Below are 24,796 nucleotides of genomic sequence, written 5' to 3' on the forward strand. Positions count from 1 at the left end.
ACATCAACACACAAGATTTGTGTATTTAACAGATGTACTGGCACCAAAATTTTATAATCTTTGTTTAGGTTTCTAACTTGGGGATGTTTAGGTGCTTTAGCTCAGTAATAGTATCACAAGGCCAGGTAGAAACTCTTTGAGGCTTCTTAACTGCCACCTGTAATGTTTTTGAAGGCCTTCTGATTTATTTCCAGTGTGTTAATGGACAAACTGTCAAACATTTCTGGATACTGTGTTCAAGCGGTTTGCCTGCTCCTCTCTTAAGACTGGTCAAGAGCTCAAATGGAGCTGGGTTTGAATTACTTTTTTTTTTTTTTTTACTGCTGAAGTATGTAACATTACTTCACTTTGGAATGCATAAATGATATATTACTATACAAGTCTGTGTTCAGGTTTTTGTCATCTTTTACAATTAAATATTTTTTGTACTTTTTGTCACTTATTTTGTTGGGTACGGCCTGCTTTGAAGCATTGAGTGAGTGGAAACCTTGCGGGTTGTGGTGATGATTTATTTTTGATGTAGTTAAAAGTATGCCTATTCTCATGATCATATTTAAATTTTTTTCCAGAAAATAAATGCTTTTAGATGTTACCGTGTAGTGCATTTGTCTTGATCACAGCATTTTAAAATGCAGCGCTTAACTATTATTTCTTCTTTGCAAGTATGAGACACAACAAAAGCAAACTTGATTTTCCTTCTTTTTTTTTTTTAATCAAAGAAACATGACACTGTCACAATAAATAACCATGCTTTTTATACTGCTGATGCTTGCTTCCAAGGAAACAAAAGAGGAAAATAAGTCTCAATCCAAATGGAGAAATTGAGATGCAAAAGCCCCTTTTTTATGCTTTGTCATCGTGCAATATTGTACATAGTGAGAACATCAGGAAGACAGGGAGAGGGCCTCTTTCCTTTTTTTGTCCTTTCTTTTTCTTACAAAATATAGATCCAGCCATCAATGGTGCACTCTGGTGATAACAAGGAGGCTTTTTCTTTAATCAAGAGCCTGACTATTTACAAGTACAAGAGATGGTGTGTGCTTTCTACCGCTGATTATGAACTTTTTTTTTGGCTCTGGCTGGAAACTGTTCATCATCAGCGGAGAAGGTGCACAATATCGCCATGTGGTTCTGTAATATGCCGTTGTGTTGGTAGGGACCGAGCTGGAGGGCAAGCAAAAGGAAGATAATTCTTTTTTAAAAAAAAAAAAAAAGGCTGTATGTGAGGATGCATCAACACCTCACCTCTCTATATGCTAAGCATTTCTTTACAGTCTGTGTACCTCAAATCAGAATGTGTGAAAACACTGTGCAGGCCTGCTATCTGCTTCACAGAATAACAGAGGAGTTCCAGCCTCTTTAACTACTCCAAAAGACATCATTCAAAGACAACCTCAATGAGTGTTTTATTTGGCTGAGTAATAAAGCATGTTCGGGATATAGGGTGTCACCTATATACCTGTTTATATATATGGCCAAAGTATTGATTGAGTGCTGCTGGATTGCATCAGTGAGTAGGTGCACAGCTCCCCCTTCCTTATGATAAACATTAGGACTGATAGAAGGTGAGCTCATCCGTAATCCGTGGCTAAAAAGAACGTGTCTATGGTTGATACTGATTGCTCTGAAATGAGTGTAAAAAAAAAAACAACAAAAAAACCACAGCATTGCAAATTCAAAACCTTAATTGACATTCAGAATCACTCATTTCTTGAGGTGTGTCCAGTCATTGTTCCAGAAAAAACCTGTTCAGAGCATAAGAGTATTTTCCAGCAACAAACTCATAAAATTAACAGAAAAAAAGAAGGCTTTGGTTCCCTACAGGTATCATGCCGAAATGGGTGTGTGCTAAGTGGCTTGCCGAGCAAAGTTCCAGGTGTCTCTTTCCTACAAATTAGAAAGAGTCTTGCGAGTTTCGCAAGTCTGAAAGGATGTTAAATCGGACAGACACCCCATGACCACGTCATTTGGCCAAATAAAATAAAGGCAGCGTGGAACATGCAAGGACAATAAAAGATGAGAGAAAGGTTGGATTGTGTGGCAGAGAAGGTGGCATGTAATGATCTTCAAGGGCCTGAGCTGGCTGTCACTTCCTGTGCCATTAAGGCCAGGATAATTGGCTGTGCCACCCCTAAACAACAACCTCAAGGAGGAAAAAAACAAAACAAAACCAACAACAGGACATTCAGAGGGATTTCTCATGGATCACAAAAGCATAAAAAGGTATCTCCCCATATCATTGTAAACTAGGCATAGTTTATATTTAAAATAATTTGTTTTACAATGCCATGTAAGAAAAAAAGTATATCCCCATTGTATTTTCAAATTTACACTATCTATTTACAGATAACTTTTTTCTTCTGTGCATGTGTGCAGATGACAGAGGATGTCTGTGAGATATTTTTCTAATTCCACAGACAGAGAGAAAAAAAAAAAAACCTCTGCACATGATTGAAGCATCTACGGTAAACTGTTCAGGGAAAATCCTTTACACTGCTCATGCAGAACACGATCCAGTCAAGTAAAATGTAATCCAGCTATACCTTTAGTATTAAATGTCCTCAAAGAGAACTGTGTGACAGAAGTGCAACTCGTCGCTGAAGGAGTAAATGATGTACTGTGAGAGCAGTGTTCGGGATTTCCTTCACATTTCACCCTGGAAATTCCACTAGGCAGTGGCAGTTATTTGAGTCTTTGCAATATCAAGGAACACAGAACCAAGAAAAAAAAAAGTTTGAGAATATGATTAAGGGGTATGGAAGACAAGATGCGTGACTGAAAGTGTTTGAGGGCTTCTTATTACAGGGATACACGTTTTAGTCAGTGGAAGAAAAGACTCATAGCACAATGGACAGAAGGGGGTCAGACAGGCAACAGGGCGGTGTGCATATTGGCGACTGCGGTGCTACCGGTGTTGAGTTTGTAGCGAACAAACTTGTTTATAAAAGAAGGCTCAGACTGCTGTGGCGAATGGGGTGCTGTCTGTGTAACAAAAGGCAATGGTGGAATGGCGCTGGGGTGGGAAGGGGGGGCTGATGCTATGATGAAGGGAGTTCGGGATCCTCACATCTGGCTGGGTTTCAGTTGCTAAGGAGCAGCTCTGTCGCTGTTTCCACATCCCAGGATTTTGAGGACAAGGCCGCTATTACTGCATTCTGTGTGCAAAGGGGGGGAAAAAAATCGAAGAATTAAAAATCATTGTAATGTGTGCATGATATACAAGGAAACCAAGGTAATAAAAACCTAAGAATAAAGAGAGGGAGATAAGTAGAAATCTCTATTGAACATGAATCACATATGCTTTCCATGGTAATTGTTGAATAAATTAAGCCTCCTTAAGAGCAAATCCTGACATTTACTACAGTAAGACAACACATCACCTACTCACTCTGACAAGCATGCTGTTTAATAGTTAAGATTATTTTTACTATCAATATGTCTACCGCTTATATTTTCAATTCATAGTTTAGTCTAAAATGTCAAAAAACTGTGAAAAATGTCCATCACGGGTTCCGAGAGTCAACGGTGACGCCTTCACATGTTGTTTGTTTTGCCCAAACAACAGTCCAAAACCCCAAAGATATTCAGTTCACTATCACATAAGTTTAAGAGAACCTGGAACAAATGACTCACTCCCATTTATCACAGAAGAAACTTGTTGCAGATTCATTTTCTATCAACTGACTAATATAATTCAGCTCTAATGTCAAACAAAAGCACCCAAAACTCTGCTGTCCCACATCGTGCTTTTACTGACATAAATGTTACTACAAAATGTTAATTTGCAATAAAAACAAAAAAACTGGTTCTGACCTTATCAAAGCCCATGGCACAGAGTTTGTCTATTTTACGTGTGTAGTCAGGACTGGAGACAGGAGCTCCTGCGTAGACGTGAGACCACAGCCTTGCAGTCTGTTTGAACATTTCTGGGTTCTGCTTATACTAAGGATGCAGAGAGAAAGTTCAATGAGAACTGCTATAAAAAAAATCCAGCCAACAGTGAAGGTAGAGAGAAACTGTGTGTTTAAATGGCTTTAACGGTCTACAGCTCAACAACAGCCTAAAAATATCATTATACAAATGATCCACATTTGATCCACATTTTACTAAAAATGTTTTCCATTTGAATACTAGGAGGAAACATGCTAGCAAGTATTATTGTATCAAAACACCTGGTTTGCTACTACTGCATCCTGTGGATCATCTGGTTCTGCTGCAGCAAGCAGAGCCTGTAGAGACAACAGCACCGTCCGCAGGGTCATAGCAGCTGCCCTGGGTGAGACAGAGGAGAAGTTGGAGCAGATAAGTCGTGTGTGTGTGTGTGTGTGTGTGTGTGTGTGTGTGTGTGTGTGTGTGTGTGTGTGTGTGTGTGTGTGTGTGTGTGTGTGTGTGTGTGTGTTTTTGCTTGTGCTGCAGAGATGGAGGACACACTGGAAAACTGAGTAGAGTAGGTGACAAGGTTCAGGCGTGTCTCACTCACCACTGGTCTTTTAAAATGTCCAGACATATTGCTCCTGTCACAGAACTGATATTAGGGTGCCAGATCTTAGTGATGAAGCGCACCTAAGACAGACAGGTGTGAGAATGGTGTGGTGATGGAGGACAAGGAGGCAACTGTGGGTTACAATATGTATGTTTACATGTACACTAGTATCCAGGTCTTGAGTCTTATCCTGGTTTGTGATCATATTTGGGTAGGGTTGAGCAACATGACAATATTTACCCTACGATGATATAAATCTGTCTATCATCAGAGATTTTTCATATTGTTTATACTGTGGTAACCAATATTTCTGGCTGTATTAAGCAAATATGGTCAATTTTGCAAGTTATTTTTATGTTGTTTTTTTTTCATATTTTTGATCACCGGATAAGCCACAAACAGATATTCTTGTCAGTTAATTTATTCATTAACAGTATTCTCAATAGATTTTCCTGAAACTTGACTATATCAGCCAAAATACTTTGATACCTTAATATAAAATTACATATACTGTGACAGACATTTAATTCTAACAGTCTCCAGGCGTCTGTTTGTCTGCATGCAGGTGTCTCTTTGATCCCTCGACATCTGAGACACCATCTTTCCTGTACCGAGTTACCTCAACAATTGAGGATGAATAAAGTTTATTTTCTGGCTGTATATACACTCTGCTGACAATACAATTCACTTTCCACATAATCTGTCAGAATTTCTCTTCAGATCATACTTATCTTTTTCAAATTAATTGCTGTGTATCTCAGACTGAGGATGCTCATATGTGTGCGCGGCAGACTGGTGATCAAAAACCTGGATAAGAGTTTTACATGCCACAGTATCCCAGTCTCTGTTGGGGTACTTCAGCTAGCATATTGAGGTTTCTCAAAAACCAGGGTAGAGCTCACCAAGGTTTTCAAAACCAGGATATTATGTGTTCACCAAAACCATGATAATAAACAGGATACTAGTGCACAGTATAGTAACACACTCAATAAGTGAAAGCGTGGTAAAGAGCACATACCTTTGGTGGGTTAAAAGGATAGGTTTCTGGAATTTTTATTTCAAGCTGATACCTGCCACCTTGAGGGAAAAAATGAAAACAGGATAACCAAATCATGAGTCTTGAAATAAATATCTTGGCAAGTCACTGTCAGAATCAGGATCATCTTTACTGGCCAAGTATGTTAGAGCATACAAGGCCCTTACACAAAATAACAACAACAATCTTCAGAAATATACAGAAGAAATGACCATATACAGGTGAAACTACCTCTGTGAACAGGATACAAATGGTGAAACGAATGTGATTGAATGTAATAGTGATGCAGGTGTTAGACAGTACCTTCATATGGTGTATCTGGAGGACCTGCTATCTCGCCTCTCAGCTCTGTGAAGTTCTCATCCACCAAATCTACTTTTATCTGGTTTTTACTTGTCTGTGAGGTGGGAAACAAATGAGAGGGACGCAAATAAAACAACACTGGTGTTTCATTATTGTAGCAGGAGTCTCTACAAGTGTCAAAATGTGAAACCACACACTTTGACTTACAAATGCCAGTTTGTGACGTTACATACTATTAAGGGCAAAACAATTGTAATTTTCTATCAAATCAAAGTCTGTTTCACAGCTCAACAGGAAGCGTTAGGACGTTTACATTAGCAAGATACATGTCTGGCTAAAGCAAAGCTAACAAAAGTTAACTACTAACCCCACAGAAACGACATTTGACAAGCGGTAGCAAAGCATAATACACATTTTAAATAGCCCCTCCACTTGTATACGAGTAGCTGATTAACCTTTAATAAGTTTGTTAAGTTGGTGGACGTTATAGCGGTTAATGCTAATGCTAGCTGTGGATGAGCTGTCAAAATAACGTGACCGTTAGCTCGCTAAAAGCTGCTAACCCAAACTGACAGTAACTTACAGCTAACGTTACGTTAGTAAACACTTGAGGACACCTTGAATGAGGCGCGCCCATAAAAAGGTAGGTTTATTTTAGCTATGTGATTACTCAAAAAAGGTGTGCGGTATTGTTAAGTGAGAAACAGAGGGCCAAAGCTGAATCCCCGGTGTTTCCTGAACACACCCACCTGACATAACAGGGGAGGGTCGAGCAGACACTGATATCAAGCTACAGCTAGCTGAAGTTCTCCTGTTTAGGCCTGACCTAGCGTTACTGGGACCCTGACGCTAGCAGAGGTAAATAAGTCTCTGTCATAACGGCAGCAGACACGTTTGAATAGAGTTGAAACAATAGCAAACACGGAGTTGAAAGAAAGTATAAAATAACGCGTAACGTGAACGCACCTCTTCGCTTTTGAGAACTTCTTTGAACTCCCGCTTGATCCTTTGGACCGCGATGTTAGCCATGGCTGTGTCTGCTGAGCTGCTGCTGCTGCTGCTGCTGCTGCCTGGAAGCTCGACCCGGGGCCTCTCTCTCCCTCTGTTGTCTTGTCAGTGCGGGGACTGCTTTTGCACAGATATGTAGCCCTCCTTTCACTTTCACCGTCTTTTCACTTTAGAGGCAGCTCACCGTCGCCTGCCTGCCTGCCTGCCTGCCAGCGCTCAGCCTCAGTCAGTCCAGAAACATGCACACACACAGTGCGGCCAAATGGAGTAGAAACTAGAAGTTTCATTAATGAGAACATGGGTTTGTGCTGTTTTGAAACTCACCTTCAGGACATTTCTCATCATGTGATGAAACCCATCTGATTTCTAGCACTGTTAACCAGCACCCTCATTCAGCTACAGGATTTTACATCTGACTGTGATCTTATGGCAAGAGGTATATATATGTTGTTTTTAATTGGGATTAAAGGATAAAAGTTCATAATTTTTCAAGTGCGTCTTAAAACAACAATCAGGTGCCCATATGTACACTGAAAGAGGTTATCCTCGCTGTGAAAGATCCCCTTCAAATATGCTTTCATTTAAAAGTTGATCTGAAGCTTTTATGAGGCTTAAGCAGTCTGAGTTAGTCGTATCAAGTGGATATCTGCCACATTTATAGTCTTTTTAGCATCAAATTCCCTCTATGCGTTTCCTCAGACAGTGTTTCCCTATTGCAGTGGAAGTATAGTAACAGAAAGAGGGACTTTGGCGCTAAAAAGACTAACGTTGAAATATATCTACTTGATTTTACTCATTTGGATGACGCTTCATATTAGCTTCAGATAAATTTTAATACATTTTTGCACAGAAGGAGGCTTGTGGATTTTGCCCCCCATGTAAGTGCATTATGAAGGGATCTTCTCATGGTCAGTATGAACAGGAGGAATGCTTACAGCAAGAAAAACCTGTTTCAATGTTCATTCAGGCACTTGACTATCATTTTAAGATTGTAAACCTGTCCTTTAAGGGGCAAAATAAAGGTAAGCATAGAAGGTTCAACTAAGTTTTTCTCTTAAACTGACATTTCAGCTACTTTCACTGCTATTTACAGTGCACACTGCACTTCAGTTATCTCTGGTACTTCAACTTAAACTAAACCGCACAGTTCAATGATATTTCAACTGATTACATCTCCTATACTCACATGACAATTCAGGTGCTTTCACCTCGTTTACACACAAACTAACAATTCAACTACAGGGCTTAATCTAAAATTTCAATTGTTTCAGCAATTACACTTAAGCTGATTTCAACAGCGTCCAGCTACTTTTGATATTTTACACACAATTTGCTGTTGACACATCTGTACTTAAGATCTTTTACTTGCTTTTGCTTTCACTTACTATCTTTTACAATGAAAAAAATCTGTTACAAGTAAAAGTAGTAAAGGATTAACAGGAAAATGTACTCAAAATATCAAAAGTCAAAGTCTTTATTAATCAGCAGAGTTATATTATTAGTTATATATTATTGGATTACTGTTTAATTAGCATTTTTATGTTGTAACTGATGTAGGTGAGGCTTAATCTGAATAGTAACTAGCTCACCTGCAGCTGTCAGAGTAAAAAGTACAATATTTACATAAAATGAAATACTCAAGTAAAGTAAAAGTACCTTAAAAGTGTAGTTGAGTACAGTACTCGTGTGAATATTTGGTCAAGCAGCTGTAGGTATGTTGGAGCTCGGTTCATCTACCTCTGTTTGCGTGAGGATAGACAGCTGTTTGTTTACTATCCAGACGTTACAACTATCCCTTACTGTGATTGGCTTAGAGACCCGCCTGTCAAACAGTTTGACCAATAGGAGACGTCTAATGAGCCGTTGGTGCACGCACCCCCTCCTCGCCGAGTTCCCGGATGTTTATCGTGAAGAATAGCTGGGTTGGCTCACGTGTATCAAACAAAACACCGACGGTAGGTTGACATGTCTGCAATTTAACAGGCTCCGTCAGCATCGGTGTATCTCGGGCCCTCTTTTTTTCAGAGATTAATCGTTTTCCCGAGCATCTACGAAAGCTCAAGTAAGTCTTGTTCCGGTGCCGTTTGCTGCCACATCTGTCTCCAATGATATTTTAATGAGCAGGGCCGAGAATCAACACTGGCCGCTTCACTGTTGAAATTTGCAGGAGCTAACGTTATAGCTGCTACTAATGGAAAATATATCGTAGCTATGCTTTCAGTTACAGCGATAGCGATTAAAACTTGTCAGTCTGTGAATGAGTCAAAATGTCTGCTATGTAAACTTCTGTTTTGAGTTTAAACACACTGGCAGTCGTATTTCGGTTTAACAGTTAGTATTTTGGACTCGAGTAGCGTGATTGTTAGTTTGTACGGACTCTAACATTAGAAATAGACATGACGGGTAGTCTTATAGGTCAACTAAAACATGTTCGGCTTTTTACTTTATTGTGCTATAGACTAGAGCTAGACCAATGAATTGTTTAGCCGATATATATCGGCCGATATTATATTGTTGCAGATATAGCGGTATCAGTGTATGTCTCAGCTGAACTTCTGTTTTATTACATTGTCCATCACATCTGTTGTATTTCAGATTCATATTTTGATCATCTTTGGGGACTGTCAGTATATGCTGCTGTTATCATATGTGTATACATTATGTAGATTATTCAGCTATCAATATTTATTACGCTCAATTTTGACATCCATGGACAATCCTGCACCTTATTACCGTAGCAATATACACCTGACCATTGTATTATTTCTGTTCTATTTATTTTTTTATATTTTCAGTGAGTGTTTTTAGTTATTGTATATAATTTAGTCCTTCATTGCATTTACTTCTTTTACCTTTTTTACTTCATTGTTTCTTACCTCATTGTTGGTTGCTGTAACATTTTAATTTCCCTTTTGGATTAATTAAGTATCTATCTATCCATGTATCCATATATACATGCATACATACATACATGCACACATAACAAGAAATTGTTGTGCAGAAATGCCAAAGATATGTTTACAGTAGTGTCAACTTAGTTTGAAATGCAAACTGTTTACTTTTCAACAAAATATGTGCTGCTCTGAACATATCTCGTATAAAAACAAATTTTTAATGTAATTTAACAAAAAGAGTTACACTCTCAAACATCGATTTCAGTTTCATCCACTAAATCTATTAACAGTGGGGCTCTGGTATAGACATTAGGCACATGTAACAGACAGCAGTGTATTTTCCCATATCTGGCCTACAACTATTGCAGGCACGGTCTATGTGTTTATCACATTCATTTGTATGCCAGGCCTTTTGCATTCTGATTACAAGCCATTTTATATTTTTGGTTTAAAAATCCTGTAAGACAGTGTTTATTCCTCACAGTATTCATTTCTTGCCTTCTCCACCTTGAGCTGAGATTTGTCTCCCTTTATGATAGCTGGATGTAAACCAATTTGCATTTAGGGACCCCTTCATTGACTGGCCTTTAGCTTATAATTAGTGTTATATTAAAGACAGGTGCACTATAAAGGTAAACCAGTTCAAACTATACATGTTAAAGATACATGTACAATGCCAGCAGCATCAGCTCTTAGACAAATGTCCAATATGTTGTCATATAGAGTATATTCCGCATTTCAGCATGTGCTGTAACAGCTAGGAATCATAAATGAAGGAAAAAAATCATGAGCTCTCCCTCTGTCAACAAAAACCTAGAATACATGCAGCATAATACAGCCACAGAGTCTGCTGACTGTCCCTAACTGTCTCCTCCCCCTAATCTGCGTGTGTCTGTGTCACAACAATAGAGCACAGCGCTGACAAGAGGTAGCTTTGGGTTTCTCTAACTTGATGATGTATGTCTGAGTTACATACAGTGCTTTTTGTTTGTTCCCAGGTGAACACCATCTTGTGAGACATGGCCGAGGGAGGCTTTGACCCTTGTGAGTGCGTCTGCACCCATGAGTATGCTATGAGGCGCCTCATCAACCTGGTAAGTAATGGAACCAAGAGGCTTTTACTGTCACTTGAAATCCAAGTAGCAGACTTGAGTATGACAGAGTTGAGGTGCTGGAATAGGTCAAAAGGAAATTAAGTATTCCAAGTATGCAATGTGAAGTTAAGTGCCGCTGAAGTCGAGAAGGAAGCAAAGAGATTAACACTAGGAACAACTAGCAACTAAACGAAAGTCTCCAGAGAAGGAGAGAAGAAGGAAATGAAAAGCCGCAGCTGGGTGACACTGAGCCAACATATCCTAGTTCCTGTTCATTGTTTATCTTGAGAGTCTATCAGTTCTGCCACGCAACAACATTTAACTATGTCGCAATTTGTGTTGTAAGGTTCACATTGTGAATATTTTCTGTCCTTTTCATGATTATAAAAGATGAGCTCAAACTTTTCTAGTTAAACTAAGTTTCTGAGTGTTTAAAAGAACACAGCTTGTAATTATGTTGTGTCAGTTTCCAGGTGACCTCATTGGCTCTTTGTGTACAGGTTTAAGGTGCGTGACGAGCTGTGGTTGGCTCAGACCACGAGCCACCATGGGAGTTTTCTGATTTGCTTGCAGCAGTAAAAGGGTGTTGTCTAAATATCTAAAGAATTTGCGCAGCATTTGTTAGTCTGATCTGAAGAGTATATTCCCAGAATCAGGAAGAGCTCGGATGGTTGTTTTGGACCATCCATGGGTACATATGTGCCATGGTAACAGTAAGCTGTGAGTGGGTCATGTGTTTGCATGCCTAATGTAGCAATTACTCTTAAGGTTTATGTCACACAAATTGTATTAGCCAGAGTAAATAACGTAGCCATCAAAGCATTAGAGTGGAGGAATTTATAATATTCTTTTGCTTCTTCTTCTCTTCTATTCCATCAAATGTTCCTTTTTATTATTTGTCTTTCAGCTCAGGCAATCTCAGTCCTACTGCACAGACACAGAGTGCCCACTGGAATGTATGTATGAGTTCTTAATGAAAGGCACACTATATCTTGTGTGTGTGTTTGAGGTTGTTTTTTTTTGTTTTGTTTGTATCACATATCTTTATTAATTTTGAACATGATACATCACTTTTCAAAATTGGTTGGTTGCATCATTCAAGTCTCCCTCGAAACGATCTTGTGTGGGTTTTTGTTTTTTTGTTTTTCATAATGTGTCATATGGAAGCACATAAATCAGAACCATTAGTGTAGATCACATGTGAGTAGTGCAAAAATGTGTTTGTGTACAGTGCCAGGCCCAGGTGGGTCAGTCGGAGGAGGTGGAGGAAGTGGTGACCTGACCCTCCCCTTGGTTGTGATGGGATGGATGGTTCTGGCTCTGCTCCTGTTCCTGCTGCGTCCGTCCAGTCTCAGGGGTCCCCGTCCCACAGGCAAACCCACTGGACCCCACAATGTCAGTATTTCAATGCACTCCTACATAACAAACAGTGATATTTTAAATGTAGTTCCTGCTCTGTCTGGATTTACCTTGACACTTATCTTACCATGGGCAGTGAATCACAACATCGAAAGGAATTTGCTTTTATCAGGCAAAAATCTGCTTCAAGTGACACTGAATAAGACACAATTTACCAAGATGAAAATGAACGACATCATAATGTGATGAACGCTATAACCTTGGATTAAGAAATAAAAATTGATCAAAGAAAGAAGCAACATTATTGGTATTTATATTGCTTTATGTTAGTTATTAAGACTATGACTTGTAAAGTTACATGCCTTGTTTTAAAGATAAAATACTGTGAAACATGCAGAGAAGAAATTGACTTATATACATACATTTATTGCTACTGTTAAAAGAGGAAAAAAATTACATGCACAGTGTGTACTGCAGTAACCTGATGTGTTGGATGGTTTGTTACACAGAACCATCTGAGAAGTCATCCTCGGAAACTGTTTGGAAAAAGGCAGGCACTTTCAAAAACTACTTGGCAGGTGATTGGATGAACCATCCATCTATCACCGTCTTACCTTGCGAGGCAGCTGGATTCACAAGATCACGCGAGAATCCTCATAGGACGCTGATTGGTCTGAACCGCCAGTGGTTCAGACACAAGCGCGTAACTCCAGCTGCCTCACAAGACAAGAACTGCAGAGCTAGAGGTGCTAAAAACAGCAAGAGGAGCATGCAAAAATAAACTAAGTGTTTGTGGGAGTGACTGTGAAAGTATATGATCATGGGTCTTTTATTAACACTGTCAACAGTCTTTATCATGCTTGGTGACTGCTTTTCTCTTATTGGTGTCAATAAAACATCTTGTCATGTCATTTTATGGCCTTAATGTGCAGTCACTGCTACAAATAGTCTTTTTTTCTGTTGATAGTTACAGTTGTTGCTGTTTTAAAGTAAAGTAAAGTTTATTTTATTTAAAGTACAAAATCACACTAGGGTGTCTCAATACACGTTACAGCAGCAAACAATGCTAAAGCAATCGACCAATATTAAGAGAATCGAGGAGGGACGACACACGCAAAAGGAGATGGAAAATTAAAAACCTGTCATCACATTTTATGCTTATATTGGTTAGAATTAGTTTTTGTCGGGAGTCTTTGTGCAATTTAAATTGCAGCTGTTCTGACTGGAGATTTTGAATTGGTTTAAGACCAATCTGTTTCATTCATTATTTTTCCATGTTTGTCAACAGTTGCTATGTTTGACAGTTGTTAGGTCCATATTTGTTAAGAAGGCCAATTCTCTTCCAAAGCTCTTTTTCGTCATCCAGATTGTTCACTTCTGTTTTAGAGACTTGCATTATGTTAATCTACCTTCCTTATTTTGGGGTTTGCAGAGAGATGGAAGAGAGCCCCCAGCACCACCTGTTGACTAGCAGTGGAGCCAAAGAACCATCACTCATCCACCTGCTCTTGACTGGAGCTGCACAGTATCAAAGCTCTAGTTGCTGTGACTGGAACAGCGTCCCTCTCAACCTTCATACAAATATCTTTTTTTCTTTTTTTCCCATTCTGATACCATTGTTTTATCGGGGTAGATCTTTCTATGATTCCTGTTACTAGAACCCAACTGTTACTGGATTTTTGAGGCCAGCACGTAAAAATAATCTGATATACTGTATATGATGATGCATGGATTATTCTTCAGCTTCGGTTATTATTGGTTAAAGATATGATCAGTTAATGTCACGGGAAATTTAATTACTATACATAAAAACACAGTTACATCAAAAACAAAACCTGAATTAAGAGAAATAAGCACTAAAATTGTTTTGCATATAAGCCAACAGTGATACAATATTTCTGTGATAAGCTGATATCCAATAATAACATTGGCCGACAATATCGGCCTGTTGATATATCACTTGGGCTCTGTGTGACTTCACCAAGTCTTCAGTCAGAGGGTGGGGCATCGTTCTGAGTCAGTCTCTGATCGCAGCTCTCAGACTCAGACATGAAGTCAAAATTAAGGAATGTGTCACATGGGTTGGAGGAGAGGGAAGGGGTAGCCAAGAATCCCCTTTTGGGCAGATCAAATTGTTGTTCCAGTGCTTGCTGGGTAATGAAAGGTGGCGGCTTCTTCAGACTCTCTGAAACATTCCACTCTTTCCACTTTAAAGTCACAAACTCCAAAACAGTGCCAGTAATGATGTCGTATCACACCATACTTTTAAATTGCATATTTAAACCAGCAGAATGACGAATTTGCTAAATTCATCATTCTTAGCTAAAAATGCTACATTTAGATTTGGTCTGATTTAAGAATGGATTTTAACAGAGTAAATCTGTGTTTACGTAAAGGCCTCGATTAAATTACATATGTGCCCCGGCCAGTCACTTTAAGTATTAATCGGTTTGATTATTGTATGGCAATACATTTGCAATAAGTTATTAGTTATTCAATAAAATTTTAACAACATATCAGATGCACAAAGCAGAAGTAATAATTCTTACAGACAAGTGACAGGTCTTAATAAGCCTGTAATGAGGTTTGCTTTGACTGTTAAATGTTCACATTTCACACTCAGTTTACACAGCTGAGATGAAATGAATTGCAGTCTTAAAAACAGGGTATAATCAGTGTGAAAAACATTATACTCAGCACAAACAAATCATCATATTAATTATTCACATTAGAATGATTACATGTACTGTAATTGTTTTGTGGTTAAACAAAGGAAGTGATATATTCCTTTGTGTATATTGAACCTGATGTAGTAGCCAGAAATGATATTTTATTAGCACTTTTCTTGTGGTATATAATTACTTTTGAAGGTATGTTGTACTGATTTTGTCCTTGTGGCGACGAGAGCCTGTTTTCTTTTTCTATAAAGAATCACAGCAGTCTGTGATTAATTGGAGCAATCCAAAGTTTCTACTTCACAACATCTTTATCATATGTCAAATCAGTGAAAAGGAAATTAGTTAAAAAGGAGCATTCTAGAGTTTTCAGTGCCAATGTAAATTTTTAGTTCTGGTCTCAAAGCTCATTTAGAAATCAACTTTCTTGAGACAGAATAGCAATATTTGAGGTAATTTTTTATTTGAAATCTGTGATGGTAAAAGCAGGAGGGAATGATCTGCAGTAGAACTTCTCTGTCATGTTTTCTTTTCTATCCATCTGCATGGTTCACACTACAGGGTTTTTTTCTCACAGGATTAGAGTAAAGGTTCAAATACAATTCGTGGCCAGAAAAATAGAAACCCCTAATGCAGACCGATGCAGTGGTGAATGTTGTTTTGTTCCATAATCATTTGTGTAAATGTTAGTGGATATTTAAAACTCAAACCCTAGCCTCAAAGTTATCATAGAGTGGAATTAACACTCAAGAGAAATGGAAAATCATGATAAGTGGTATTTTTATACATCCATTGTTGGCTATTGGGATGCATTACATCATACAGGGTTTTCTGTTTTCTATTCACTGACTAAATTTTCTGAACGTTTCCACTTTCTGGCCCTGTCATGGTGGAAACGTGTTTATAAAAGTGTATCAGGGCCTCGGGATATGTTCCAGACTACCTGTGATATCAGAAATGAGACAGATTTGTCTAAAAATTGAAGGTTCTTTCTTAAACGCATGGTGTAAGAGTTCAAAACCTGGATATGATCTGTAACAACTGTGGGCCGAGTTGTGAGTTCATCTCAACAGTCTTTAGTCACTGGCTACTCTTCATTCCCACATCGGTGAATGTACAGTAAAATTCTTTGTACAGTCAGGGAGGAACTATAATGAAGGAAAAGATCGGGTTAAACATAAATAGTTGTATATAATGAAGAGTGAAGCCATACTAGATTGTTGAGATGAACGAGTATGTGGTACCACAGGAGACCTCAATTTACACTGTTACTGTCTGAGAAAAAGGGCTTCAACTATGCACTTTTCCTATAACAAAACAAAAAATAAAAAGATTGAATCATGCTGCCTGGCTGTGTTTTGTTTGAAAACTGTTAAGTGCACACTGATAGTGTTGTCATTTAATTAGTATTACTTTTGTCTTTTTCTAAAACAGCATGTACATGTACATAACACATAAATCCATCAAATCTGAACTAACTACAGTATAGAAAAAGGATCAATTGAATTTATGTGATGTAATCGATGTAGTTATTTAATTGAACAGATTTTTTCTGTTTTAACTAGTGAATAAATATCAAGAAACTTGATTTTAATTTCTGAGAATATAGGCAACATCTCCATTCAGATAAACCAACCACCCAAGATTTCTGTGCCGTCATCAAGCAAGTATTTCAGAGAAACACCGTTTGAAGAATTGCATTCGACTGTTTTACTTCCCTTTAAAGGTTCCATAGATTAGCAGTAAATGTGTTATGCTTCCATTAAAGTTTTTGGATATGAAATACAGATTTGCTTAAACTGGGATCACAGATTGGGCCTTTTATCAATGAATATTAGGGAAGGCAGAAACTTGCTGGTGCCCATCTCACATACACACCTGTAAAGCTAAAAGTATCCTAAAAATGTAGAGGCAAACAACAACAAACAAAGCAATACACACAGTACAAATATTAATAACATGAATGAAATGGATGAAAACTGTGCTCTGTGTTTGTACATATATTGTTTTGTATTTTTGGAAGGAGGTTAACTTTCTCAACCTGTTTTGATTGATTATATGAGCACTATGTGTTTTTTATACTGAAACAGCTGCAAAACAATTTCTGCTGTGAAAACTAAGTGTGAAATGTGAACATTTAACACAACCTGAGTGTGGTTTTGGTGATTTGCCAGTGAAAAGTCATCCAACATCTTTATTAAATGATACCAATGTAAAACTTAGAGCTTCAACACAGTCAGGGAAATTTGATCAAAAAATATAAAAATAGATATTACAATATTCACAAATATAGACGTGCATAAATGACAGAATGCTTAGCTAAAATCACTATCAGTGAATCTGCCAACTAGGGACTTTGTGAAGAATGTGTATTTCCTTTACCTTGTTCATAATACAGAAAAGTAACCTCTCTGCTAGTGATTGAATACACATATCTATTTACTGACAGACAAAAATTTGCTAAAGCAAACAGGAAAAACGTGAAATACAAAGGCTCTTTAGAACAGAGATGTTACATATACAAATCTTAATAGAGATTATATGTATTAAAAACTCAGATCTTTAATTAGGCTACAGTCTATCATTGCAGCTTTACAAAACAGGTTACCGCTCTGCTGTATGTGAAGCAACGACAGATAACTATTAATAATAGTTACATAATTTACTAATATCAGCAGCATTAATTCAATGCTCCGAAATAATGTCAAATATTGAAAATTAATCTAGCGCCAAACTACCAGTTAATCAGTCGCCCAAAAACCGCTTTTGTTTGGCAATGATATGAGCGTGCGCAGTGTTGAAACCGGAACTCTACGTTTCCCTAGGTTACCATCAACAAGTCCGTCAACCAGCGTTCTGTAGCTACCAATGTGCCTTTAGAAAGTAGCATATGAATAGCTGCGTGGTATTTATCGAAGCCGACAATCATCATCTTGGTTAATTTAGCTATAATAGCACCATAGGAAGCTTAGTAGCTACTAGTTACAGTTAGCGAACACTAGCTAGCATGCTAATGTCAATGAACGCAATCACAGGAGGCTGTTTATAGTTTTCAAAATGACAGACCAGGAGTTCAGGACACTGGCTTACACAAAAAGCCCGAAAACATCGAGAAGAACAACATTTCAGGTAAAAGCCATGCCATTTTAGGCTGGCTATACCCCACCAAATGACTGAATGGATTTTAATAGAGTAAATTAATCTGTGTTTACGTAAAGGCCTCGATTGAATTACATATTCTCCCCGGACAGTCACTTTAAGTATCAATTGGTTTGATTATTGTAAAATAAGTGTTTGAGATGGCAATACATTCGCAATAAAGTAGGAGTTATTCACTAAAACTCTGACAACATATCAGATGCACAAAGCAGAAGGAATATTTCTTACAGACAAGTGACAGGTCTTAATAAGCCTGTTAAGAGGTTTGTTTTGACTGCTAAATGTTCACATTTCACACTTAGTTTACACAGCTGAAATGAAATGAATTGCAGTTTTAAAGACAGGCTATAATAGGTGTGATCATTGTAAAACAATGTATTCAGCAGAATCAAGTAATCAAAGTAATTATTCACATTAGAATGATTACATGTACTGCAATTGTTCTGTATTTAAACAAAGGAAGCGATCACTGTATATTGAAAGTGACGTAGTAGCCAGAAACAATATTTTATTAGCACTTTTCTTGTGGTACAAGAATACACACATATATATATGTACTTTTGAAGGTATGTTGTACTGATTTCGTCCTTGTGGTGACGAGGGCCTGTTTTTTTTCTATAAAGAATCACAGCAGTTTGTGAATAATTGGAGCAATCACATCTTTATCATATGTCAAATCAATGAAAAGGAAAGCTAAAGGAGCAGTCCAGAGATTTTTTTTTCTTAAAAGAATGACTCAGAACAATTAATTGATTATCAAAATAGTTGGCGATTAATCGACAAATCGTTGCAGCTCTACAAAGCAGGTTACTGCTCTGCTGTATGTGAAGCTATGATATATAATGCCTTAATTATTAATAATAATTACATAATGACAAATGAAGAAATGACTAGATTAGTTAAACCGACAATCCTCTGAAGCTTGTGATAAAGTGTCACTTGTGTCATTGTAGGATGAACTTCAGGCTGCTGTCTCTGCCAGAGCAAGCAAATCTAAAACAGATCAATACTCGTACTCAGATGACTTCAGTGAAGACGAGGACGGTAAGACGACAGAGCAAATCGAAATGTTTTAGATATGTGAGGTGGCTGTAGAGATCCCCAGTTGCTCTCTTTAAAAGTGTCTTTAGTGTCTTTGTTGACATTGTAATTTGTGTCTGTTTCAACTTTAACTGCATCTGTTGATAGCTTAAGTTCAGGCGTGTTGACAGTGTTCAGCAGCTATATGAATACTTCCTTTCAGATCACAAGAAGACAGAACTTTGTGTAAATAACTTTTCCTTAGCTAATCTGACTTTTATGCATGTTACTGTGTTTCATGCAAACCAGAGGCAGCCTGAAGAGATTTGATTCTCCTGTGTGTCTGTGTGTGTGTCTGTGTGTGTCATGCATCCACAGTATTTTCTCATACTGCTACATTCTTGCATTCTCGTAGACGTTTGTGAGGTTTTTCTTCAAGAGGTTTTAATGTCACATGCACGGCAACACAGCAGATGGCAACAGTGAGGGCAGCTCTAGTTCCAGTTAGAGTATATAATAAAATGAGAGAGAAATATAAGAAAATATTGTGTTTTGTTGTATCCTCCTTTATGTGCTTTGATGCTGTTTTGTCTGCTTCTTGTCTTGCTTGTTTGTTTTTTTTAGAATAGAATAGAAGAGGAATAACAGCAGTGGAACAGACCATATGTTTAGTACATGTATAGTTTCCACATCTCGCTATTTCAGGGGTTAATAAAAGTTGACAAAAAACTTAACTTAAGGTCCACTTACCAGCTTTTTTCCTGAGTTTCAAACTTTTTTTTAAACCTCATCTCTCCATCTTCCTCAGTGGATGGTATTCTTTATTGTATTTGTATTTGCTAGTAAGTGGACCTTGAGTTAACTTTTTGTTGGTCATCTCATATAGATTAACTTTAATGGTTGGCTCTATCCTTTTATGTGATTATCATTTTCTATATTTCACAGATTTTTTGAATAAACTCTGTAAATCAAGAAAACAGAAGTCTAATGCATTGAAGGTTGGGAAGAGCAAAGCCAAAATCAACAACTTTGAGCTCTCAGACGACGAAGGCAAACATGGGAGAACAAAGAGAGTTTCATTCCTGAAAACGCCGAAAACTCCCTCGGAAGACACAACGGCATCAGAGCCACATGAAAATGAGCCACCGGACTACTCCGCCAGCGGCTCTTACAATAACTTGTTTTCCCCACAACACTCCACAAATGTCAGTGAAGATAATGTACAGTTTAAAGACAGTCGTGTGGAATCTACCGATCCACAAACTACAAGAGAGAACTCGAGTAAATCTCTGTCGTACCAAACATCAGACGATACTCTGCTGGACTTGCCATTGCCCTTACCATCTGACAGCAGTGTGATGGACTCTCCAGGTCCCCTTGTTTCTGAGAGCACTGAGGAGAGGAGAGATTTATCAACAGCGGACCTCAAACACATGTCCTCAGCAGGTCGTTTTACACTGTATTATGTCACAAATGCAGTTACATGACACATTAGGACACATTAAACCATGTCTCTTAACAACAGCACAGTTATTAAAACATGTTGACAATTCCACCATCTCTAATTATTCAGACAGTGTTACTGAGAGGGAGCCACCCAGACCCAAACCACGACAAAGGACTCTGGGATTTAGCCTCCATGCAACAGAGAAGATAGCTGAAGATGCTGAATCTCAGGATACCAGTAGGCCCCAGACTTCCTCTGCATCTATTCCCCTCTCCACTGATACATCTAGCAACATCAGTAAAGCCTCATCTTCACACGTGTGTCTCGCTGCTTGGTTATTCAACATTTTAAGGTCCTTTTTGTTTGCTTTTTATAAAGTGATCTAATTGGAGAACTTGTTTGTTGTGTTGTTGCATCGTAGTGGGCAGAGGGAGATCACGCTGATTCACATAGCTTCAGCAAATCCTCTTCAAGTAAGAGTGAGCAGTCACAACTCTTCACCAAGTCCACAGTTGATTCTGGGTCCAGAGGTAATAATTTACATGTTCTGCACCATAACTTCACTTCTTTAGAACAATATTTTTAACATTTGTGTATATATTTTTTTGCTATAGATGGCTTTATTTCTGATGACAGCAAAGAGCAAGAGAGAAAGTACTCTACATCATTCGAAGAGTTTAATGTAAGACATTTGCTCTCAGGCATGACTGACATGACCTTTGACCTTTCAGTTAGTCTGATGTTAGATATATTGTGGCTCTTATCCTGATTTAAGTCCTGTTTTAAGTTTTTTAGGCAATATGTCTGTTTTCTTTCAGGAGTCAAGAGATCACTCAGATCATTCTGTTGCTCAAGTCACTCATGTCCATGAAAAATCATCAGATAGCAGGTAGGTAATGCTATCCAACATGCACTAATATACACTTACATCTTCATGGATAAAACAGCTTAATTTAATGGATGATTATTTTGTTTTATTTTAAATTAGGACATCGAGTTCTCACTCTAAGAGCTCTCAGAGACCCCAGAGTGCATGCTCCAGTAAAATAGAATCAAAGTATTTGGGAAGTCTCAAAGTTCTGGACCGTAAAGTGTCACTGCAAGAGTCTCCGCCACAAGCAGCAGATTCACTCAGAGCCGCTATTTACCAGGTCAGAGTAATAATGAGCATGTATTGTCTTTTTTAGTACCACATGGTAAAGGGAAGTCCCTGTAAGACTCCATATTGCTTCACTTAAAACATCTCGAGAGTGAGCTTTGTCTAATAGCTTTAAATGCATCTTGACTCCAATACTGATATTAATTATTGTACGGTAAAATAGAAGACATCATACACTGTATCCAATACATTGGTTTTTATTTTTATGTGTTTATGTCCGTAGAGTGTATATTTATATATACTGCTTTGCATTCTCGGAAAATCCTCTTCCCACTTACATGTACTCCTTACAGGAATGGCTCAAAAAGAAAAAGGAAAAGTCAAGAGAGAATATGCTGCTAAAGAAGAAAGAGGAGATTCTGAAAGAAAAAAAGAAACAGGTGAACAATATGAATTACAGTACAACAGACCGCCTCTAAAGACTAGAGGAAACATGTGGTTATTTAACATATATGCACACTGATTATCATCTTTTAAAAAAAACCAAACAGGAAGAAGAAGCTAAAAAGGAAGATGCTGTTGCGTCATATGAGGCCTGGAAAGAAAAGAAAGCCCAGAGCCTCAAAGCAAAAGCCAAAGAAAAGCAAGATGTGATTAGAAAAGAGAAAAGAGATATTGAAGAGAAAGAGAGAAAAAAGCAATCTGCTACACAGGTATATGGTTGATTTATTGAGCATTGATCTGAAAGATATAGTAAGAACCTCTGGGGGAAGGTGTAATGTTAGCCAATTAATCAATAATGTTATTATCATTACAGGTGTTTGAAAAGTGGAAACGTGAGCATGATCATGTACTTAAAGAAAAGTATAGAAAACAAAGAGAGGCTGAAAGTAAACTTCAGCAAAAGAAACAAGAAGAGGAGGAAGAAAGAAAAAGAGACAGTAGATCAGCGTTTTCTGACTGGTGAGTGTAAATCTTTCCCCTTTTCTTTAATTGTTTTTTTTTTACATTTTCTGATTTAAAGTCTTTCCATGACAAAAAAAGCATTGTTACCTTGATCTCTATAGGTAGAAGCTGTTGTGTCTTATGTGCTTATGGACAGAAACAGTGTCTCTTGAAAGTGAATAAAGTTTAGAAATCAATCACTGGTTGAAAAGAAAAGAAAATGTATAAATGCAAAAGCACTCCAAAAAGAAGTTTGTATTAACAGTAATGTCCCATCACACTGAAATCTATTAGTGTGTGAAAAAATGATCAACCACTAGATGGCAGCCAAAGCTTGATGTTTACCTCTGTTTTATCGCCTTTATCTCAATCACGACATACAGTATATTAATTCACAGCTAAAACTATTTTCACTTTTTTTCTCAAATGATTTAGGTGTGAGAAGAAGAACGATGCCGTGCAAAACAAAGTCACGACAGAGCGCAAGGAAAATAAAGATAAAGCAGAGGAGGAACGATACATGAAAGAAGAGAGAGATAAAATGGCTTTAGAGATGTATGAACACTGGCTGGTAAGTAGAATTAATAGTGTTTTTGAGACAGATGCTCTCTCTTCACCAGCCTGTTGTGTGAACTCTTTGGGGTTATTTCTTTTATTTACATACAGTCATTGTTCTGAATGACCAGTTTGACTATTTCTGTTTTTTTTCCAACAGGCAAGGAAAGAGCTAGAACAGAAGAGACGGAGAGAAGAAAGACAGATACGAGCAATACTGCAAGACAGTCCTCCTCCACCTTGGAGCCCTCCTAATAAAACTATACCATTTCGAAAATAACATTTGAAATGTAACATACCACCCTTATAATATCTGTGGGTGCTATGTTACATTTTAAGTTGTAAGTTTTGTACTGTTAGTCGTACCCAACATGTGTTTTAAACATAGCTAATGACAGCTGTTTAATTTTATTTTTTATTAGCCAGCAGCTGTAGTGCAATTTTATATTTTTATATATTTTTTGGATGAAATATTGAAGCAAACATTTTTGCTTTAGAAAGTTGCATTTACTGTCTGTTCATGTTTGACAGCAAAAGCCTTTTTTTTGTAAACGCGACAGTCTGTTTTTACTGTGTTATACGTCAGAATGTAAAGCAGCAATAAACATCAGTAAGTAAAGTGTGATATTGTATGGTATCAATACTTAACGTTGAAATCCTGTTGATTTAATTAGTATATTTATTTCTGTTATTTAGACATGATTCATATTTCATTGCATTTTTTATGATACAATATATCTATGTAGAACAAAAGAAGAAAGTCTTAAGAGTTGCAATAACACAATAAACCAGTTACTCCCTCTCAGCATGACAGCACTTAAAACAAGATTCTACAGAGAGAGGAAGCCTTTAGGATTTACAACATAAACACAGTGCTAAATGAGTGCTGTTAGGGCATTTATTTACGGCCTTCCATTAGGTCTGCTCCCACTCTATTATCCAATAAAAGACTTTCCCTTGGAGCTGAGAAAATGTTAAGATCCTACTGTGTATTGTATGCCAGTACTGTTTGACTCCACTGAGGACAATGAACGTTGAAATGTTAGACATATGGTGCATCATGGTGCGTAGTATTTTGGCCTAATCTAAAGTAAATGAACACACTACATGACCAAAAATATACAGACACCTGAACATTACATCTCTATGTGATTAACCGACTCTCTCCACTCTTCTGTGAAGGTTTTGTGCATGGGCCATGGAACTTATGGACCTTTCTTTGTGCATGGGGATATTGTCATGTTAAAAAAAGGGAAGGAATGTCCCTGTACTGTTGCCAAAAAAATGAAACCACCCTATTGTCAAAGAAAGATAACTGTACAACACAACATTTTCAAAAAATATATGTATAAGCTGTAACCTGAAACAAAATAATACACATTCAAAAAGAGCAGAGAGAAGGAAAATCTTATATTATCTACTACCTTCTCACATGAAAATAGGTCATTTTTGGGGACATTATGTAGACTTACATTAATTTCCTCAAGACTTACCATAACCTTAACCACTGACCCAAAAATCAGCTTTTTTCCCAGTTGGGGACACGACTGTCTGACTGGTCTTTAGTCTGAAATTTGTCCCCAGTAGTAGCCTATGACAGACCCCCAAATACATGCATAGGATATACTGTATATATGTTGTGTTGATGTTCATATTACTGTTATTGTGTACTGTCTAAATATTTGGACAAATTGTACTTTGATGCTTTGACAACATTAT

At 37.6% G+C, this 24,796-nt stretch overlaps 3 protein-coding genes across 6 annotated transcripts; 2 read left to right on the plus strand and 1 right to left on the minus strand.

Moving 5' to 3' along the window:
* Window positions 1-2,776: 2,776 nt before the first annotated feature.
* ube2kb (ubiquitin-conjugating enzyme E2Kb (UBC1 homolog, yeast)) lies at window positions 2,777-8,561 on the minus strand. The gene is made up of 8 exons (XM_042423724.1): window positions 8,487-8,561; window positions 6,789-7,104; window positions 5,823-5,916; window positions 5,502-5,560; window positions 4,481-4,563; window positions 4,173-4,272; window positions 3,814-3,942; window positions 2,777-3,155 (listed from the first exon to the last, which is right to left on the minus strand). The coding sequence occupies exons 2-8, from the start codon at window positions 6,849-6,851 to the stop codon at window positions 3,081-3,083; spliced, it is 603 nt and encodes a 200-aa protein (XP_042279658.1). The 5' UTR covers window positions 6,852-7,104; window positions 8,487-8,561; the 3' UTR covers window positions 2,777-3,080.
* On the plus strand, window positions 6,104-16,195 carry smim14 (small integral membrane protein 14). Of its 4 annotated transcripts, none has more exons than XM_042423755.1 (5): window positions 6,104-6,465; window positions 10,723-10,818; window positions 11,726-11,774; window positions 12,050-12,213; window positions 13,610-16,195. In XM_042423755.1, exons 2-5 carry the CDS (start codon window positions 10,744-10,746, stop codon window positions 13,646-13,648), a joined length of 327 nt encoding a protein of 108 aa, XP_042279689.1. In that variant the 5' UTR covers window positions 6,104-6,465; window positions 10,723-10,743; the 3' UTR covers window positions 13,649-16,195. The 4 variants fall into 4 exon arrangements, with proteins under 4 accessions (XP_042279689.1, XP_042279698.1, XP_042279679.1 ...); XM_042423764.1 differs by lacking the exon at window positions 6,104-6,465 and adding an exon at window positions 6,591-6,680; XM_042423745.1 differs by lacking the exon at window positions 6,104-6,465 and adding an exon at window positions 8,693-8,785.
* A 1,437-nt stretch (window positions 16,196-17,632) lies between these two features.
* On the plus strand, window positions 17,633-23,691 carry map9 (microtubule-associated protein 9). The gene is made up of 13 exons (XM_042388385.1): window positions 17,633-17,981; window positions 18,965-19,055; window positions 19,977-20,477; window positions 20,605-20,795; window positions 20,900-21,008; window positions 21,093-21,160; window positions 21,297-21,367; window positions 21,467-21,629; window positions 21,931-22,017; window positions 22,129-22,290; window positions 22,395-22,540; window positions 22,958-23,093; window positions 23,238-23,691. Exons 1-13 carry the CDS (start codon window positions 17,910-17,912, stop codon window positions 23,355-23,357), a joined length of 1,917 nt encoding a protein of 638 aa, XP_042244319.1. The 5' UTR covers window positions 17,633-17,909; the 3' UTR covers window positions 23,358-23,691.
* The last annotated feature ends 1,105 nt before the right edge of the window (window positions 23,692-24,796 follow it).

This window comes from Thunnus maccoyii, chromosome 2 (genome assembly GCF_910596095.1).
Source record: "Thunnus maccoyii chromosome 2, fThuMac1.1, whole genome shotgun sequence".
In the NCBI taxonomy this organism is placed as follows: domain Eukaryota; kingdom Metazoa; phylum Chordata; class Actinopteri; order Scombriformes; family Scombridae; genus Thunnus; species Thunnus maccoyii.